Source organism: Chiloscyllium punctatum, chromosome 37 (assembly GCF_047496795.1).
Source record: "Chiloscyllium punctatum isolate Juve2018m chromosome 37, sChiPun1.3, whole genome shotgun sequence".
Classification (NCBI taxonomy): domain Eukaryota; kingdom Metazoa; phylum Chordata; class Chondrichthyes; order Orectolobiformes; family Hemiscylliidae; genus Chiloscyllium; species Chiloscyllium punctatum.
The window spans coordinates 36,890,999-36,913,261 of NC_092775.1; the positions used below are offsets into that span (position 1 = coordinate 36,890,999).

A 22,263-nucleotide genomic window follows, 5' to 3' on the forward strand; every position below is an offset into this window, starting at 1 on the left:
AAAAACTGACAACGGGCACATTTTTTAATTGATTAAAAATTGTAAAAATGCAACATTTGTTATGGATCCAAGTTGTGAAGGTCCAAGTTTCAAACTTTAAAAAACTTAGACAACTTTGAGCCACTTGAGGATTGGCCCAAGGAATTATAGTTTCATAGTAATAGAAGCAGGAGTAGGCTATTTGGCCCAATGAGCCTGCTCCACCATTCATTAAGATCATGGCTGATCTATTCACCATCTCAGCTCTTCCTACCTGTATTATCCCCATAACCCTTAATTCCCCTACCATGCAAAAACCCATCCAAGTTTGTCTTGAATATATTTAATGAAGCTGCCTCTACTGCTTCCTTGGGCAGAGAATTCCATAGATTTACTACTCTCTGGGTAAAGCAGTTCCTCATCATCTCTGTCCTTAATTTACTCCCCCTAATCTTGAGGCCATGTCACCTTATCCTAGTCTCACCCACCAGTAGAAACAACTTGCCTGCCTCTATCTTATCTATTACTTTAATCATTTTACATATTTCTATAAGATCCCCTCTCATTCTTCTAAATCCTAGTGAGTACAGTCCCAGGCGGTTCAACCTCTCAAAGGGTAACCCCCTCTCCCCCTCACTTCCAGAATCAATCTGGAGAACCCCCTCTGCACCGCCATTAAAGCCACTATATCCTTCCTCAAGTAAGGAGACCCGAACTGTGCACAATACTCCAGGGGTGGCCTCACCAGCACCTTGTACAATTTCAGCAGAACTTCCCTGCTCTTCAATTCAATCCCTCTAGTATTGAAAGCCAATATTCCGTTTTGCCTTCCCTATTACCTGTTGCACCTGCAAATCGGCTTTTCGCTATTCATGCACAGGCATTCCCTAGTCCCTCTGCACAAGAGCATGCTGCAATTTTTCACCATTTAAATAATACTCTGACTGACTATTTTTACTTCTAAAATGGATAACTTCACATTTACCAACATTGTATACTCCATTTGCCAGACCCTTGCCCACTCACCTAACCTAACTAAATGTCTCTGCAGACCCTCCACATCCCCTGTACAGTTTGTCTTTCCACTCAATTAAGTGTCATCAGTAAACTTGGATACGTTACACACAGTCTCCTCTTCCAAATTATCTACATATATCATGAACTGTTGTGGGCCCAACAATGATTCCTGCAGCACCCTGCTCACCACTGATCTCCAACCAGAGAAACTCCCATTCATCCCAACTCTCTGCTTTCTATTGGTTAACTAGTCCTCTATCAATGCTAATACATTCCCCGCAACTTAATCCATTCTTATGGATGAGTCTTTTATGCGACACCTTATCAAATGCCTTCTGGAAATCCAAATATACAACATCCACCTTTTCCCCACCATCCACCATGCTTGTTACATCCTCAAAGAACTCCAGTAAGTTTTTCAAACATTATCTTCCCTTCCTGAATCCATGCTATGTCTGCCTGATGGAGCCCTTTTCATCCAGGTGTCTATATCTTCTTTAATGATAACCTCTGGCATTTCCCCGATTACAGATGTAAGCTAACTGGCCTATAGTTACCTGCCTTTTTTAAACAGCAGCGTGACATTTGCTGTCCTGCAGTACACCACGCTTTGCCCAGAGTCCAGTGAATTTTGGTAAATTACCACGAACGTATCTACCATAACTTCAGCTATTTCTTTCAGCTACCTGGGATGTATTCCATCATGGCCAGGGGACTTATCTATCTTTAGACCCTCAAGTTTGCTCAACACTATCCCTTCAGTGATAACAATTGAATTGAGGTCCTCACCTCCCATATGAGCCAATTTGCTGAACACTGTAAGTGGAACATGAGGAATAACTCAAATTGGAACTGTTGCTGTCTAAATCATCCATATAATAAACTTGGAGGAAACTGAGAAACATTTTTTGAATCGATGTGTTTCAGCATCCATCCCTGCTCTTTTGTTAACTATCAAAAAGGAAATCTTCAAAGTCATTTTTGTTACTTTGTCACAGATATCATTAGTTTTCAGTCACCTAATTTTTTTAATCTTATGTTTTGGTTTGGCCCTACTGGTGAGGTCAAGATCTCTTGTTCACTGCATTCCTGTGCACAGATCCAGCCCAGTGCGGAGAATGTTGAACTTGGATGTCCATGGCAGCCAACAATCTGTACATGGAGCAGACAATGCTCATATGTCAGATGCAACATGGCAGAGCATTGGTACAATTCTCCAAACTTTGAATACATTGCTCAGTACCTCTGGCAAACCTATTTGCTGCTTTTGTGTGCCTTTGCATTTGTATGAAGTTCTTAATGATAACATCATGGGGTCATCTCTGACCCAGGTCTGAGCAGCTGCCTGGTCTCCAGCTGTACTTTGAGTGACATCGACTTGGGATGTTTCTTCCTGGACCAGTTGAGGAGATATGGCAATAATGTGCTCACCAACAGGTACTCCTTACTCTAGTCTAGCTAACATACCCATCAAGGTGTCAGTATCTGAGCTGTTGGAGGATGTAGAAAGCAACTTTGTCGGTGCCTTCATTGAGGGATCTGTGGCTTCTTTGTCAGAAGTAGAGGAGAGAATGATGTCTTATGGGGGTCACTCTCTTAAGGGTGGAGCCTGGGCAGATGCCACTGGTAGCGATAGGAGACTAAATAGAGAATGAGTTGTGAAATAGGAATAGAGATTTAAACATGTTAAGAGTACACTTACAGTGGCGGTAGTAGGAGAGCAGCACAGCAATGCATAATGATTCTTATTCGCTGGGCCATGGGGTTTTTTGGTATCATCTCATGACCAGTCTCTGTCTTCTCCTGCTAAAGCATGGATTCTCCCTTTGTAGGGACCAAGGAGAAAGACACCAGGCACTGCACCGCTTGGCACACTATGCTCTACACTAGGCCACTACCTCCAAAATGAAACAAAGGGAAGGATTGAGTTAGATAAGTGGGAGACACACCTTTTAGTGTAGGTTCAGGTGGAGAAAGGTGTCCTGAGTGGCACCTGGGAAGTGCAGAGGGCATGTAGGCTTGGTAGTGTGGATGTTTTGGGGTGGGTGAGAATGAGTTGGAAAGATGTTACATGCAGTTTTGAAAGTGGTAGATCAGGAGCCTTGGTGAGAGGTCGGTGTAGTAGCAGTGATTACATGAGTGCAAGGTAGCAGAGGGAATGTAGTGTCACTTACCCTTGTGGAGTGAACAGGTTTTTGAGGAAGTGATGGTCAGGTTAGATCAAGTGGAGCCAATGGCTGTTATCTACCTGGACTTCAAGAAGGCCTTTAACAAGGTGCCACACAGGCGATTACTGAGTAAGGGAAGGGCCCATGGTGTAAGTGGCAATGTGCTAGCATGGATAGAAGCTTGGCTGGCTGGCAGAAAGCAGAGAGTGGGGATAAATGGGTCTTTCTCAGAAAGGCAGGTGGTGACAAGTAGTGTTCCACAAGGCTCAGTGTTGGAACAACAACTTTTCACTTTACGTTAACGATCTAGATGAAGGAACTGAGGGCATTCTGGTTACATTTGCAGACAAATACAAAGATAGGTAGAGGGACAGGTAGCATTAAGGAAACTGGGAACTGCAGAAGGATTTGGACAGTTAACAGAGTGGGCACAGAAGTGGCAGATGGAGTACAACGTGGGAAAGTAAGAGGTCATGCACTTTGATAGGAACAATAGAGGCATAGACTGTTTTCTAAATGGGGAGAAAATTCAGAAGTCTGAAATGCAAAGAGACTTGTGAGTTCTAGTTCAGGATTCTCTCAAGGTAAACTTGCAGGTTGAGTCTGTAGCTAGGGAGGCAAATGCAATGATGGCATTTATTTTGAGAGGACTTGAATATAAAAGCAGAGATGTACATTGAGGCTTTATAAGGCGCTGGTTCGACCACATTTGAGTATAGTGTGCAGTTTTGGGCCCCATATCTCTAGAAGGATATTACTGGCCCTAGAGCATGTTCAGAAGAGGTTCACGAGAATGGTCCCAGGAATGAAAAGCTTAACAAATGACGAACATTTGAGGACTCTGGGCCTATACTCGATGGAGTTTAGAATAATGGGGGGGGGGTCTAATTGAAACCTACAGGATACTGAATGACCTGGACAGAGTAGCTGTTGGGAAGACATTTCCATTGGTACGAGAGTCTGGGACCCGAGGGCACAGCCTTAGAGTAAGGGGAAGATCTTTTAGAAAGGAGATTAGAAAAAACTTCTTCATCCAGAGAATGGTGAATCTATGGAATTCATTGCCACAGAAGTCTGTGGAGGCCAGGTCATTGAGTATATTCAAGACTGAGATAAAAAAAAAAGTTCTTGAGTATCAAGAGGATCAAGGGTTATAGGTAGAAAGCAGGCTAATAGGTTGAGAAACTTACCAGCCATGATTGAGTGGTGGAGCAGACTCGATGGCTGAATGACCAGGTTTCTGCTCCTACGTCTTGTGGTCTTAGGTCACAAATCTTGCAGCATTTCAGAGTGTTTCTCCAGACTGTGGATACTGCACTGGCCTGGATGGCAAATTCAGACCAGGCTGCCAGGATCTGGTTTGTGGTCTTCTCTGTCAATCCTGTGAAAGAGAATGGCCCTTGTCTACACCACTCCATCCACCAGGACCTCTTCGGTTACTCTAGCAAAGTGGGGAGATAACATCTCTGTCTCAGTCTCAGCCACCTCTGGGGCAATTCTTCACACACAGGAGCCATGAAGGGCAACTCCAGATTGACAGCACTTGACTTGGTGCACAATTGCATTTTAAATATGGTGCTGGCATTGGGAATCCCAGGAGGTCCTGGCAGTGATGAGTGATTCTGCCACCGGTAAATATAAGAGAGTACGAGTGGGATGTAACAGAGACATGATGTATAGTCAATGAATGAAGCTGTGAGAAACTCACTGGAGCGCGATGAGAGAAGTCCTCCACGTAACTTCCAGAAATTGACACATAGTTGGTTTCTTGTAAAATTCAGCCATATGAGTGCAATGCATATGTAATGACTGATGACAAAAACAAACTGCCAATGCATGAGGTTAATTGTGTGTATGGTGGCAATGTGGGTGACTCAGTAGAAATGAAAATGCAAAGAATTATTTGCTTTTTTTGTATGAGAAGGGATATATTTGACATAGAAACACAATACCATACTGATGTGTCTTTGGCTTGCTGTAATCAAGTGACCTAGACAAGGAGGCACAGTTACTGCTGGCATCCATCCTACAGGCTGTTCAGTGAAAACACAGTAGAAGCCAGACAGTTTGCTCTGTGAGCTTGTGACAAAAATGTCTCACTTGTAGAAGAGATGACAACTACGGGCTAAAAATATAAGGAAGTTGTTAATCAAGCAATTCAGAAATTTAGGGAAGCACTTGCATTCAAAGTAGAGAAAATTTGGGGCCAGCTACCACATTGAGTGGTTGAAATAAATAACATAAATGCATTTAAAAGGAAATTAGCTGCATGTGAGGGTGGGAAAGAAATACAGCAATACACTAATGGCATGAGAAAATAAAAAAAGTGGGTCCTGCCTAAATACAGCAGAAGTACTAACATAATTTACGAGGCCTGAATGGCTTTTATCTGCTGTAATTGTGCATGAGCATATAGTTTTGCCATTTTAACACCTAGATTAGATTATTTTTTGCCTTATGTTGATATCTTATTTGTTTGTTTGCTAGTAAAACAACTTCCTCCAATGAAACATGCATAACTCATAAACAAAATTAACAACAAATGTTACAAACAAAATTTTGCCAATGCTATTGCAGTTGGTAAACAGACTTCTTTGAAGCTGAGGGCAGGAGGGGAACTGATTAGGTATGGTGTCCTCTGTCCTCTTGCTGACCACTCTTGTAAAATGAAATAGATAACTTAGATGGATAGTCATAGAATCATACATTATAGAAGAGGCCCTTCTGCCATTGACTCTGTACCAACAAAATCTATTCTCCGTCTACACAAGTCACACTTTCCAGCACTCAGCCCATAGCCTTGATCTGTGTGACATTTCAAGTAATCATCCACATACCTTTTAGAGGATGTGAGGTTTCCTGCCTCAACAATCCTCCCAGGCAGTGCATTCCAGATGTCAGCTTCTGGGTGAAAACATTTTTCTTCAAATCCCCTCTAAACCTCTTGCCTTTCACCTTAAAATTATGCTTCCTTGTTATTGAGCCTTCTGTCCATGCCCCTTATAATCTTAGACACTTCTATCAGGAACCTCCTCAGCCTTCTTTGCTCGAAAGAAAACAGCCTGAGCCTATCCAGCTTCTCTTCATTGCTAAACTGCTACATGCAAGTTAGCACTGGTGAACCTTCTCTGAACCCTCTCCTGTGCAATCACATCCTTTCTATGATGTGGGTGACCAGAACTGTCCACAGTACTCCAGCTATGACCAAATCAAAGTCCTATGCAACTCCAACATAACCTTCTCATCTTAAAATTTATGCCATGAACTGATAGAAGCAGTTGTTCCATATGCCTTCTTAACTACCCTATTAACCTGTCTTGCTGCCTTCAGGGATTTGTCAACAAACAGTCCAAGGTCCCTCTTTCCTCTGAGCTTCCAAATGTCCTGCCATTTATTGAGTTCTGTCTAATCTTGTTACTTCTTCCAAAGTGCATAACTGGGCACATTTCAGGTTTAAGTTCCATTTGTGATTGATCTGTCCATGTGACCAATCCATCTATATCCTCCTGTAACCAAAGACTTTCTTCCCTACTGCTTATCACCTGGCCAATCTTTGTGTCAACCGCAGACTTATTCATCATATCCCCCACACAAATTTTCTTCTATATAATTTTTAGATATGTTTGGGTTGAAATGTGTGACAACACAGCGAAGGGCGGGGAATGCAGGTTTTTTAACATGAATCCATTTTGTGGGAGGTGGGCATCGCTGGCTGGCTAGCATTTATTGCCTGTCCCTAGTTGCCCTTGAGAAGGTGGTGACGAGCTGCCTTCTTGAAGTAGATTAGATTAGATTACTTACAGTGTGGAAACAGGCCCTTCGGCCCAACAAGTCCACACCAACCCTCCGAACAGCTACCCACCCAGACCCATTTCTCTATGTTTACCCTTTCACCTAACACTACAGGCAATTTAGCATGGCCAATTCATCTAACCTGCACATTTTTGGATTGTGGGAGGAAACCGGAGTACCTGGAGGAAACCACACAGACAGTTGGCTGAGCCGGGAATCGAACCCAGGTCCCTAGTGCTGTGAAGCAGCAGTGCTAATCATTGAGCCACCATGCCACCCCTGATTAGGACTGCTGCAGTCCACCTGCTGTGGGTTGATCCACAATACCATTAGGGAGGGAATTCCAGGATTTTGACCCAGTGACAGTGAAGGAGCAGTGATATGTTCCCAAGTCAGGATGGTGAGTGGCTTGGAGTGGAACTTGAAGGTGGTAGTGTTCTCATTTTTCTGCTGCCCTTGTCCTTCTCGGTGGAAGCGATATGTGGGTTTGGATGGTGCTGTCTGAGGATTTTTGGTGAATTTCTGCAGTGCATCTTGAGCTAGTACAAACTGCTACTACTGAGCATCGGTGCTGGAGGGAATGGAGGCTTGTGGATGCAGTGTCAATCAAGCAGGCTGCATTGTCCTGGATGGTGTCAAGCTTCTTGTGCTGGGGCTGCATTCATCCAGGCAAGTGCGGAATATTCCATCACACTCCTCACTTGTGCCTTATGGATGGTGAACAGGCTTTAGGGAGTCAGGAAGTGAATTACTTGCCACAGTATTCCTAGCCTCTGACCTATTCTTGTCGCTACTGTATTTATATGGTGAGTCCAGTTGAGTTTTTGATCAATGACAACTCCCAGGATGTTAATAGTGGAGGATTCAGTGATGGTAACACCATTGAATGTCAAGGGACAGTGGTTAGATTGTCTCTCATTGGTGATAGGCATTGCCTGGCATTTGTGTGGCATGAATTATACTTGCCACTTGTTAGCCCAAGCCTGGATATTGTCCAGATCTTGCTGCATTTGGACACAGACTGCTTTAGTGTCTGACGAGTCGCGAATGGTGTGACTCTTCTGACCTTATGATGGAGGGAAGGTCATTGATGAAGCAGCTGAAATGGTCCGGCCTAGGACATCATCCTGAGGAGGTCCTGCAGCAATGTCCTGGAGCTGAGATGGCTGGCCTCCAACAAACATGGGCATCTTTCTGTATCCAACAAGCAGCGAAATCAATGTTTCGGGCAAAAGCCCTTCATCAGGAATAAAGGCAGTGAGCCTGAAGCGTGGAGAGATAAGCTAGAGGAGGGTGGGGGTGGGGAGAGAGTAGCATAGAGTACAATGGGTGAGTGGGGGAGGAGATGAAGGTGATAGGTCAAGGAGGAGAGGGTGGAGTGCATAGGTGGAAAAGGAGATAGGCAGGTCGGACAAGTCCGGACAAGTCAAGGAGACAGTGCTGAGCTGGAAGTTTGAAACTGGGATGAGGTGGGGGAAGGGGAAATGAGGAAGCTGTTGAAGTCCACATTGATGCCCTGGGGTTGAAGTGTTCAGAGGCGGAAGATGAGGCGTTCTTCCTCCAGGCGTCTGGTGGTGAGGGAGCGGCGGTGAAGGAGGCCCAGGACCTCCATGTCCTCGGCAGAGTGGGAGGGGGAGTTGAAATGTTGGGCCACGGGGCGGTTTGGTTGATTGGTGCGGGTGTCTCGGAGATGTTTCCTAAAGCGCTCTGCTAGGAGGCGCCCAGTCTCCCCAATGTAGAGGAGGCCACATCGGGAGCAACGGATACAATAAATGATATTAGTGGATGTGCAGGTGAAACTTTGATGGATGTGGAAGGCTCCTTTAGGGCCTTGGATAGAGGTGAGGGAGGAGGTGTGGGCACAGGTTTTATAGTTCCTGCGGTGGCAGGGGAAAGTGCCAGAATGGGAGGGTGGGTCGTAGCGGGGTGTGGACCTGACCAGGTAGTCACGGAGGGAACGGTCTTTGCGGAAGGCGGAAAGGGGTGGGGTCTTTTTAGAGGTGGCGGAAATGTCGGCGGATGATTTGGTTTATGCGAAGGTTTGTAGGGTGGAAGGTGAGCACCAGGGGCGTTCAAAAAGACCCCACAACCAGGGATATATTTCCCTCTCCACCCCTAAACGTCGATTTCGCTGCTCGTTGGATGCTGCCTGAACTGTTGTGCTCTTCCAGCACCACTAATCCAGTATTTGCTTTCCAGCATCTGCAGTCATTGTTTTTACCTCATCTTTCTGTATGTCAGGTATGACACTAACCAATGGAGAGTTTACAGCTGATACCCAATAATTCCCGTTTTGCTAGGCTCCTTGATGCCACACTCAGTTGAATGCAGCCTTGATGTCAAGGGCTGTCACTTTCACCTCACCTCTGAAATTCAGCACTTTTGTCTATGTTTGAACCAAGGCTGTAATGAGGTTAGGAGCTGAGTGGCCCTGGCAGAACCCAAACTGTGTGTCACTGAACAAATTAATGTTGAGCAGGTATTGCTTGATAGCACTGTTGATGACACCTTTCATCACTTTACTGATGGTCAAGAGTAGACTGTTGGGGTGGTAATTGGCTGAATTGGATTTATCCTGCTTTTTATGTACAGGACAAACTTGGCCAATGGAGAGGCAATGGCCTAGTGGTATTATCACTGGATTGTTAATCTGGGGACTCAGGTTTGAATCCAATCATGGCAGATGGTAGAGTTTGAACTCAATTTTTAAGAAACTCTGGAATTAAGAGTCCAATGATGACCATGAATCCATCGTTGATTGTTGAAAAAACCCATCTAGTTCACTAATATCTTTTAGCGAAGGAAACTGCCATCCTTATCTGGTCTGGCCTATATGTGACTCTAGACCCACAGTAATGTGGTTGACTCTTAATTGCCTTCTGGGCGAATTAGGGATGGGTAATATTGCCAGTGATGCCCTCATCCCATGAATGAATAATGAAGCAAAAAAAACCTCCATATTCTCGGGTAGATGCCAGTGTTGTAGCTATACTAGAACAGCTTGGCTAGGGGAGCGGCAAGTTCTGGAGCACAAATCTTCAGTACTATTGCCAGAATGTTGTCAGAGCCCATCGCCTTTGCATTAACCAGTACCTCCAATCACTTCTTGATATCATGTGGAGTGAATCAAATTGCTGAAAACTGGTATCTGTAATGCTGGGGAGCACTGGAGGACGATCATCTGGCTGAAGATTGCTGCAAAAGCTTCAGCCTTTTCTTTTGCACTGATGTGATGGGCTCTTCCATCATTGAGAATAGGGATATTCCTCCTCCAGTGAGTTGTTTAATTGTCCACCATTATTCATGACTGGATGTGGCAAGAAGACAGAGCTTAGATCTGATGCATTCAAAAAGAATGAAATACGATTATTAGAAATAACATGAACGACTACTAGGATTGGGAATGTTGGCTGGGAAAGTGAAGAGGAAATGAATGTGATGGGAATAAAGGTGTAAAGGAACAAAAATAAGAAGGAAATAGAAATAGAGGAAAGCATTTACCTGATCCCCAGTGACAAAGATAGCCTGTAACCATTGATGGCTCCTTTGTACACATCACTATATAATACTAACCATCACTTCCAACCAAAAGAAGAAAACAAATGTTAGAGGAGGAATGAGGAAAGTTAGAGCAAACCAAATTGAAGAGAAGAAGCAGAGAGGAAAGCAAAACAGAGAGATAGAAGTAGAAGGGACAGATATAGCAATATTATATAATCTCAAACTGTTGAGGGAGTGACCATATTCTCCAACTTGCCACATGTACACAATAAGCTAAGAATTCATACATGTGCCCAAAAAGTGACATTGTTTCATCTGACTGAAAATCCTTACACTAATCCTAGTTATTTTGGTTGCCAATGGACTTCTACACCATGACTGCATATATATGTGTGTGTGTGTGTATAAGAAATATACACATTTATTTTTGTCAGTGCGAAAAAGAAACAACAGAAAGAAATTGTAAGTGTATATATCATGGAATTTATTTTGTAACCACATTTTGCACACTACAACAATTTTGACCTGACATTAAAATGCACATTATGGAACCTATAATGGGTGGGCAAGAATCTTCAGGGTGATCATCTTCCTGTGACTTTTACTGTGTGATGGGAGAGAATCGTTAACTTCCTCCCAAAAAGCCCAAAGGATTCAAATACAAATACATCAATAATTAGCAAGATCTAATCAAGTGATTAAAAACATGCCACCTTCAAGTACAGTTAATAGATGAAAGTATCTAGCACCATTTACGGTCTTACCCTGACTCTAGTTTCAATTCCAGTAGGCAGATATACAAACCGTCAGAGTTCGAGGTGAAATGGCACATAAGTAAAGTAGATATTAGCAAAGTACAGTGTTACATATTAAAGGTTATGTACTAGCTTGCCGAATACAATCTTTTAAAGAAAATTAGGTATTTACAAAAAAATTTTCAAAGTCAGATACTCCACAATAAACAATCCATAACTTATACAGCTTAATATTTGGCAAACCATTTCTACTCAGCACAGCTACAGCAGTAATAAGACAAAAATTCAGCTGGATAATTTAGGAATGTCTCACAGATACAATTAACCATTTACTTTTTGCAGAGAGACTATTTTCACCAAAATGTTGCTTACTTACATGAAGGTTTCTCCCTCTTTAGTGAGCATAAGTTATAGAAAGAGTTGCTTAATCTGACATATGTACTATACAATGTTACCAATGACATTTTCTATTTATAGGTGGAACTTACTCCATTTATTAACAACTTCAACCAACAAGATCAACTGTCAAATAGGTCTGTTGAAGGCCTCCATATTTTTATTTTCTAAATATGAAAGGCCCTATGGGCATCAAGCATTAATTAATAAGCTGTGATTCCTCCATAGAATAAACATTGACATTCATTTCAAATTACATATTTGTTAAATTATTACGTTAATGATAAATTTTAAAATATAGCAATTATAAAGTACATAAGACATTTAAACAATAAAATGTATAATTTAAAATATATCTTTGGGTTACTTGTTCAGAAGTATGATTAGGAACAGTCACATTATTATTTGATTTGATGAATTTGGCCACACTTATGTAATTTATTAACGTGCATCATTACTTGCTTCAGTGATGTTCAGTTGCCTTCAAATGGCTGAGGATTCCAACAACATGGCATGCTGGAGAACTGCTATCCTCTAAATGTGAGGTCCAAGAAAGGAGCTCCAATGATTACACTGTGGCATAACAATTCAAAAGTTGACAATGCTTAAGTGCCCATAATAATGTCAATATAGGCCCAATGGCTAATTACATATTGGATTAGAAAACTTTAATTAATTTGTGGGTAAAACTTTTCTAATTGTAGGTTGAATCTGTTAATTAATATAATGGATCTATATATACACATGTTAAAATACATTGGCAGATTATGATGTTAATAACAATTAATACTCTGAATGTTTTAAATATCATTAGACTATTGATATTTTGCTGATTTTTGCCTACTTACAACTTTCTGTATTGCACATGAAATAAGAACCAATAATCTGAATGCAAAAAAGCATGAACTATTAGAAGTACTGAATTCAGGAACAGAAATCGTAACTTGATAGCCAGGACATTGTCATTAGATTCATTCAAGGGTGTTCTTCACAATGTGATAGAAAGACGTTCAGCCAGAAAGTTCCTCTCGTAACACCTTGTTCCTACGAACCTCAGCTGCATGCCTTTCCTAACAGAGAAAATGCACAAATTATAGAAGACAACACATTCAAACAGCTAGTCTTAAAAAACATAATCCTTTCATTGCCATCAAGTTGTACCAGTTTCAGTCAGAAGCTTCTGGGATGAGATGAATCTGAAATCTTTTTCAATGATGCAGTTGATGGAGTTTCAATTTTATTTGACAATCTAAAAACCTCATAAAATTGATACAGATTAACTTCATTCATCTCAATCTCCTGAGATAAAGCATTTAATTCCCACAAAGTGTTCTACCCATAGGTTTTTAAAACTCGCTTTATGGATTCCTAGAGTTGCATCAGGGTTTTAAATTTCCGTCCTTTTTAGATTTTAAGTGCAGACACCAAAGAACAGTGGCACGGTGGCACAGTGGTTAGCACTGCTGCCTCACAGCGCCAGGGACCTGGGTTCAATTCCCACCTCAAGCGACTGTCTGTGTGGAGTTTGCACATTCTCCCCGTGTCTGCGTGGGTTTCCTCCGGGTGCTCCGGTTTCCTCCCACAGTCCAAAGATGTGCAGGTCAGGTGAATTGGCCATGCTAAATTGCCCGTAGTGTTAGGTAAGGGCTAGATGTAGATGTAGGGGTATGGGTGGGTTGCGCTTCGGCGGGGCGGTGTGGACTTGTTGGGCCGAAGGGCCTGTTTCCACACTGTAAGTAATCTAATCTAATCTAATCTAATCTAACAGGTCTTTTGTGATGTATTGATGTATTCAATTATTTTCTTATTAATTGTTCTAGTTGTGCATTGAGTCTATATGCATTTTTTAAAAGCTGCAATCATAGTTTCAGAAAAACATTATTTTCTTCTGAACATCAAAATAAATATTGTCAAAAACATGTCAATATTTGCAGAGGATACCCAGAGTGCTCCGTATATATAGTTTGCAGGACTGGGTTACTATTTGTCTGGTGGCCCCTCATGGGAAACTTTGGAAAATTATTTGTAAGACACAGACATATTTATTTGAATTACACATAAGCTGACATTCTCTGACTGGGTTGTTAAGGAAATAATTTCTTTACACAAGTAGTGCAGATATAAAGTATTTTAATTATCATTAACAATCTTACATGAAACTGAACATGAACTATTCAGATGAAGAACAGTTTGAGAAAATATAATATTTTAGATGTTACTAAAGCACATTTTCAAATGCAGGGCCTAATCAGTAAGAGCTACCACACCTAACTTACATTAAAGATAGCATGGCTCCACTTTATGACAAATTATGGGTCCTCCTTTACTGAACAGCATGACTGTTGCACAGAACCTAATGGTAATGGATGCTTTATCATAAACTGTAGCGAGCAGAAGAAACATCCATTAAAAAGTTACACTGTTGCTACATTCAGCATGCAAGTATTTCGCAAGGTGTTCTTTATTTTCAATCTACTGTACTTATAGAGCAACCTGATTTTCCAACTCATAAGTCACGAATACAATGCAACCATAGGTTGAAATGAATGAAGTAAATACAAATTATATATGTATAAAGTATATCAGCAATAAAGTATTACATTAAGAATATTGCAAATTATGAGTTTCATCTGAATATGTTGATTTTTACCAGAAGTACATAGAGGTCATATGGCACAGTAGGTACTGCCCCATAATGCAGGCTATCAACCTGCAATTGCCACCAATACATGCTAATGCCAGGCAGTAAGAGTGGGTAACATTCCTGATTAGCCATGTATTAGAAAGAAAATCGGTGCCTCCACTGTCCATAGGTTGAGGTTGTGTATTGTGCCAAAATCCATTTTGCCCACACCTAGAATTCCTGACTGAACTGGAACCCACTAAAGTTTATGTGATCAGTTGAAGTGGAAACATATCAACAGATCATGGATAAGAAACTGAACCTCATCATGCAAGTTTTTGCAGTTGGGAAATAAGTGCTATAAAAGTCAATTCTGGGGACTAGAGCCTATGCCCAGAGTACATTTGCCTGAAAGTTGCGTGACCTGATATTGGATTCAGTAATTAAAGTTTCTTATTTCTACAGATAAGCAGTCTGCTTTATGCTCCCTGGCCAGTTGGGCTAGTGGCTGATTTTTTTTTTAATGAGTCTCTGGAAGCAGCTTGTCAAAATAATAAAAGGTCCAATTTTGAGATGTCCTCTGGCTTTCTGGTTGAGATTTGCACTCTGTGCTCAGCAGCAATTTCAAGGCCCAAAGGAAATTAACTGATATCTGCTTGGGGGCTCTTTTTTAAAACAACTTTTTCATATAGAACATTTCTGAATGCATATGGGGCGGCACAGTGGCTCAGTGTTTAGCACTGCAGCCTCACAGCACCAGGCACCCAGGTTCAATTCTCACCTCGGGTGACTGTTTGTGTGGAGGTTGCACATTCTCCCCGTGTCTGCGTGGGTTTCAACTGGGTGCTCCGGTTTCCTCCCATAATCCAAAGATGTGCAGGTCAGGTGAATTAGCTATGCTAAATTGCCAATAGTGTTAAGTGATTTCGCCAGGGGTAAATATAAGGTAGGGGAATGCATCTGGCTGGGTTACTCTTTGGAGGGTCAGTGTGGACTAATTGGGCCGAAGGGCCTGTTTCCATACTGTAGGGAATCTAATCTAATCCAAATACTGTTGAATGTTTATCAACCAGATTCATGACATTAATAACAATATATATGAACTATATGCCTTTGAACTGTTGCATGTGTTTCAACTTAGTTATTACTGTAAATCTTCCAAAGCATAATCAAGTTTTTTTTAAAATCACTACTTTTCACAGAAATTATTGTACAGAGGAACCTTGATTATCTGAAGGACACAGGCGGGCAGTACTTCGTTCGGTTAGTCGAATTCTGGATAATTAAATGCTGGATAACATAGTTTTGCCGAGCATCAGGTCCTTGCGATCTTGCCGGATAATCTGATATTCGGGTAATCGAATGCCAGATAATCAAGATTCTTCTGTAAATAGGACATTAAAGGTGCAATAGACATAGTCATAATGAAATTTTCAAAATGTATTACTCCATTTACGAACAATCAAAGTGCAATAATATTAATATGCCACAATTCATGCTTACCTCTCGAAGTCTACAGCTTTATCAGCAGTAAATAACTTAATAATAATTGCTAGAGATTCAAGTGTAAGTTGGAAAGAGTGAAAGGCAGTGTGGAAGCTTTATCTCTTCCTGAACTTGAGAGCAAGTCATCTATGAAACTGCACGCCCACAGTGTCTATACGTTAAGATTCACCAATTAAACTTAAAATTAAAATCTACCTAAGACAGGCCACCAGAAACAATAAAACACTAGAAAGCTTTTTCCTGGATAAATGTCCAATAAATAACAATGGGAGTGGACAATTATTTGCTTTTATTCAAATGAATAAAACATAATCATTTAGAGTTATCTATTTTTGAACATGAAATAGAATTTAAAAGATGTGAAATACTTGCCTTTTCACGAAGACGATCTTTAAGGGCAGCTATATGAGCTTTGCGATTTTCACTACAAATTTCCATCTTCTGATTTAACTTCCTTTCAGTAGTTCTGCTGAAGTCACAGTTATCCACAATTGCCCTGTGTAGAACGATACGCCTGTGTTGCTGCTTTTCTGCAAGTTGTTGCAGAAGCTGCATCTCTTGGGACTGTAAAGCCAGAGAATAACAGTTATGCTGATATGACTGAGATTTTAGAAACAGATTGCATAATTGGGCTGCATTTTGCAGACAGCAGCAAAGACATGTACTGCTGACCTTGAGGAAAACACTACAAAAAGATCCAGCAAACTCTATGGTATGGGTTTCCCTCTTTCCAGCCAGGAGTTTATTTCTGGTGCCAAGATATGGACACCTTTAGGCATCATGCAGTCATGATACAATTAAGCAGGGGAAGCAGCCAATCACATTCAAACGTTCTGATAAACCATCAAACCAGGGGTTATATTAGAGTTAGCATTTTGAGTCAAAAATACTCCTTTCAGCATCTGTTCCTATCTCTTCAGATGCTAACAGACCTGCTGAATTTCTCCAGCAGTTTCTGCTTTTAATTTAGATCTGTAGTACATTGCTTTTGAATCAGGAAGTAACAACTGAATGGCTTCAATCTTAAGTTTTGATTTTTTTATAGATAACAAAATTACATTGCATAAATATGGAATTTAGATGGATGATTAAATATCGTAAACAAAAAATATGCATAATTTACTCTCAAAATGAAGATATTTGTTATTCAGCAAATATAAAATTGCTCTTTCAGAGCCTGTAAAGCTGCTTATCAATAATTGTGAATCGAATGCACCATTCACAATCCAAATTTAACAATTCAGCAAGTACAATCTTTTCAATGATATTTTTAAAGGAACTTATAATTGAACTTATTGCCAGCTCAGGGGTTTCCAATTGATTGAAAACTAGGAACACGTTCTGGAGAAGTGTAAAATCACTAACAATCTTTGAACTTCTGCATTCAACAGTACATAGTAGCAGTATATTAGCCTTTGTTAGAAAGGGCTGGAGTGTACAGTAACACAGTCTTACTACAATGTACCAAGCATTGATGAATAATCTATTGAGTACTATGTTCAGTTTTGGTTTCCTTAGCTAAGGAAAGACATACTTTTTCCAGAGACAATGTAGTAAAGGCCTGTTAAACTCTTGGAGTGAGCATGTTGTTCTACGAGGAGAGAAACAGTTGATTGGATCAATATTCTCTAGAAATTAGAACAATGAGTGATCAAATTGAAACATAAAATTCCTAGAAGGCTGAAGAAGCTGAGAAAAAAAAAATTCCAGGTCCAGATCAAAAGGTTGGTCATGTAGGACTAGGATGAGAAAAAAAAAATCTTCATTCAAAGATTCATAAATCTCTGGAGTTCTCACACCAGAATGCTGTGTGCACTTAATCATTGAATAAATTCAAGACAGACATCAAACAATTTTTGGATACTGAGGGGATTGTTGGATATAGGGTCAAGGCAGGGAGGTGCTCAAATGGAAGATCAGCTATGATCTTGTGGAATGGTGGTTCAGGCTGTTGGGCCACATGACCACTCTTGCTCCTTTTTCTTATAGTTTCATGTTATATTCTTCTGTGTGGACTCCTAAAGTTGCTTTCCATTTTGGTGGAATCATGATGTTGAATGCAACAGTGTCTCAGTCACTACTTTTGCAAAGTCTTGGACATAATGTTAATCAGAAACTGTTTACATGAGCAGAAGGGCTGATAGGGCCCAGATTTAAAGTAGGTGGGAAAAGAACCACACGGAAGGTTATAAGAACCTTTATGCAGCAAGTTGTTACTGTCTGGAAAGCATTACATCAAAGGAAATTGGAAGCAGATTCATGAGTAACTTTCAAGGAATTAGGCATTACTTGAAAAGTGAAATTTTAAAGTCCAAGGGAAAAGAACAGGGAAGCACAGGCATTATAGGTATAATGGCTTCCTTGGACTATATTATTCTATGAATAGCGAAGATAATTTTTATTTTACTAACTTGTGACTTCAGTTGGAAAAATTGACTTCAAATCCAAAAGGCTATGGGAAGATAGTTTTCCATAGGTAATGTTCTTCTAAAGTCTCTGAGTTTGGAGTCAGTGAGGTAGGTGTGGAATGTTCAATTTTCCACTTGACACATAACACTGGTATTGCTGTTTACCTTTCTCCTGTCCTCAGCAGCATCCAGCTGTTGCTGAAGTTCCTCCAAAGAGATTTCCTTCTTCTTTGGTGAGATAGGTTGTTCAGGTGTCAGATCAGTGGACTGGGGCTTCAGGATCACTTCAAAAGCTTGTCCAGATGCACGCTTATTAATTGGTTTCACTTCCATATCTAAAGAAAGGATGGATATTTGAACAGACGATAGAAAGTGAATTGAACTATGGAGTGAAGGATAAACTCAAATCTCTTCTTTCTTCAAATAACTTGTGAAATTATCAACAATAGTGAGTAAAGCATAGTCCAGCATTATTATGTTAATTTTAAAACAGCTACTTTCAAATTTTCCTTTGATTTGTTCTTTTATATTTCTATCTAACAAAGAAGTGTGTAGAGTGGGAATGAATTATCATGGGGTTTCTTCTGATTGCACACAATGCTTGTTGTGGAAGGCTCCAGAAAACTCAGTGAAATTATAATCTGTGCAGTTTGGAACTGTAGCAGCTTTTCCATTGAAGTTACAGCAGCTGAGCAGGAGGTTCCTTTGGTGACTGACTCAACCACATATTTTATGGAACACAAAATAAAATTATTACAACATCATACTTTCTGGAGGCAATGGCAAGTGTTCATTCCTGGTTTTTATGCTATCTCTGGAGTGGGGTTCGGTGATCGACCCCTTCTCATTGTACGGTACACTGCAACATCAATAGTTCTGGCTTTGCTGAGTAAGGAACTTATGCCTAACAGTATTATCAGTTAGTGTTGCTGAGAAATGACAAGTTGTGAGAACCCAGAGCAGCAATAGCAATTTACATTGATAGAAAGGGAAAAAAACAGAACATCCCTTTGGGTCAAGGGACAAATTCAGAAGACTAAATTTGTGTTGACTTCTTACTGATCCTTTGAATTCTTTTTAATGAAATCTGATTGCTGACAGTCACAGAATAATGGGAAACCTCCAGTCTAGATTTCAGATTCAGCTAAGTTTGGAGTCCTGATATTTGAAACATAATCGTGTTTTTGTCAAATTACTTCACTGAAAGAGATCTAGAGAGTGCTGCTTTCAGCCCCAAGCTCTGTTTCTTACCGACTGAGAAATAGAGAGACAGTACTGTCTCCCTGCAAACCTCTCCAGCAATTGCCCATAGCTTATAGGCTTGAACTGAAATATTATCCATACCTCAGTCGAGAGGCTGTTGCTAGGTCACAGCAGCATGGATCCATTAGGAATTTCCATACTTGTTTGTTCAACAATTGAAGCAACAAAACTCCACCTTTACTTCTCTAAAAACTTTGCTGGGCATTGCTTTCCAAGTCACTTGTTATTTTTTGTAAGCAGCAAATAGACCACAGTCTCCTTTAACCTTGTGGCTTCACAGTTCCAAGCAACTGCATGATGAATCCTTTAACTTTATTCCCTCAGGGCTCCTGCAGATCAGGTCTTTGGCAGAACAACCACATTTTATTGCTGACAATCGGCCCATCCCACATTAAATTCCATATATATGGCGAGGAAAGTAAAGGGTAAGTACCCAATAATTGTGAATTACTAATGATTTAAAGTGTTAAGTATGCACCGAAATGTTGCCTTAGAAGGGTACAAGGAATGCATAAAGAATTGTAATGTCACAGAATTTCATTTGGATTAAATGTGTTTGCAAGGTTTTGGTGCTAATTCTATCAGAAATGTCAATATGATTAATTTCGTGATCTAATCATCACAGTCCTAATATTGTCAGATTTAAGGGGCAATGGTCTATGAAGGTTGATTGTTTGATGTCCTGTAATATGATTGTTCACTTTGGATTCTGGACCTTAAATGATACATAGCACTGCATTTAATAATTAGCTTTTTGTTGTAACATTTTTACCACATAGTTTTATCAATAAATCAGTATTTCAGAATTACGCCACATTTGTTGTCATATATTTATATGAAATAAATAATTGTACAGATATTAAAACTGGTTTTACAAATACATGAATAAAACAATAACTATTACTACCAAATTATGTTTTGGGCAAATACAGTTTTTACAGTATAGTTAGGCAATTTGAACATATTAACAGAATAATCTATAGATTACATAAAGACATCACTCACCACCAAATTTGCTAATTGTGTTGGGATGTGGTTGAGAGTAGAAACAAGAGCAGATTAGCGAGAGCATTGATAGCTCCTTCATTTTCTCCTTGTAGGCTTTAAAAATAGAAAATATAATTGTGATTAAGATTTGTATTTTCATTCTTTTTTTCAGCAAACTTATTCCACTTGAATTTCCTATAAATGACTGTTCATTACGTAAGATCCAAAATTTAAATGAAAACCCAAAAGTTTTGTGCGGTAAATTGCTGATACTTATGTTGTTTTGACAAACTCAGGGTGTCATTTTCTCAGGCCTGGAAAGAACACAGCATTGGCGATTGTTTTCAGGAAGTACGGCAGATGTAAAAATTAGATTTTACTTTACACAGGAAATACAAAAAAGCAACAAGGTATTTACTTCAATTAGTCCATGTCAACATTTATGCACCACTTGAGCGACTATCCAAGTCTTCCTCATTTATTTCAAACAGTATAACCTTATTTTTTGCTTCTCGGTGTATGTTAGCATAGTTAGCTGAATGGCTGGTTTTCAATGAAGAGTGACACCAAAAGCATGGGTTCAATTTCCACACTGGTTGAGGTTATCCTGAAGGAATCTCTTTCTCATGATGACCCTCAGATTAACTCACCATCAGTCTTCTGTCTCTAATGGGTGTCTCTATAATCTGGTAAGACTATGAGAATTTTATATTTGTTTCTCCCTCATAAGGTAATCCAGAACTGAAAAGAAAACTCATAAGGAGCTTTACAAAATATCCTATCACTTACATTTAAAACTGGATGAGAATCTGTTGCCGTTGGTCTTTGGAAATATATTTTGTCAGTTTTAGGTACAAAATGTTAATCATGAAAGAGATGGATTTAGAAAGAGCATCATGCATGGATTTTTCCAAAGCAAATCCCATTTGGCAACTTAACAAACTTATGAAGAGAATGAACAAGTATTGATTATGATTGTTCAGTTTGAAGGTTTTGAACATTTAGAACATAGAACATTACAGCGCAGTACAGGCCCTTCGGCCCTCGATGTTGCGCCGATCAAAGCACCCCTAACCTACACTAAGCCACTATCCTGCATATACCTATCCAATGCCCGCTTAAATACCCATAAAGAGGGAGAGTCCACTACTGCTACTGGCAGGGCATTCCATGAACTTACGACTCGCTGAGTGAAGAACCTACCCCTAACATCAGTCCTATATCTACCCCCCCTTAATTTAAAGCTATGCCCCCTTGTAATAGCTGACTCCATACGTGGAAAAAGGTTCTCACTGTCAACCCGATCTAACCCCCTAATCATCTTGTACACCTCTATCAAATCACCCCTAAACCTTCTTTTCTCCAATGAAAACAACCCCAAGTGCCTCAGCCTTTCCTCATAGGATTTTCCTACCATACCAGGCAACATCCTGGTAAACTTCCTCTGCACCCGTTCCAGTGCCTCCACATCCTTCCTATAGTATGGCGACCAAAACTGCACACAATATTCCAGATGCGGCCGCACCAGAGTCTTATACAACTGCAGCATGACCTCAGGACTCCGGAACTCAATTCCTCTACCAATAAAAGCCAGTACGCCATATGCCTTCTTCTCAGTGTTGAGGAAAATAAGTATGATTTTCTATAAAAGCTTTCAACAGCTAGTTAAGAATCCTGGTATTGAGTGGTGGAAGGTCTCTTTGCATACATTAACATCTTATAATTACTTAATCTCACTTCATTTCTATGCAGATTGCTATTTTCCCTTGGAGTCCAAATAATAATCTGGTGGCTGCAGCTTGCCACTTACTCCTCTGGGCCTCCATCTTGGCTAGTTGTTCCCAACACCTCATGATTTGGAGGTGTCT

At 40.3% G+C, this 22,263-nt stretch overlaps 1 protein-coding gene across 1 annotated transcript in view; it reads right to left on the reverse strand.

Annotated features, from left to right (window-relative positions):
- Nucleotides 1-10,917: 10,917 nt before the first annotated feature.
- LOC140462997 (stathmin-3-like) overlaps nucleotides 10,918-22,263 on the reverse strand; it is a 56,454-nt gene continuing 45,108 nt past the window's right edge. Inside the window, exons 2-5 of the mRNA XM_072556582.1 lie at nucleotides 20,414-20,509; nucleotides 18,311-18,480; nucleotides 16,110-16,301; nucleotides 10,918-12,678 (exon numbers count right to left, since the gene is read on the reverse strand). Coding sequence (XP_072412683.1) covers nucleotides 12,619-12,678; nucleotides 16,110-16,301; nucleotides 18,311-18,480; nucleotides 20,414-20,509 — 518 coding nt within the window. The 3' untranslated portion in view covers nucleotides 10,918-12,618. The remainder of the gene's footprint in view (nucleotides 12,679-16,109; nucleotides 16,302-18,310; nucleotides 18,481-20,413; nucleotides 20,510-22,263) is intronic.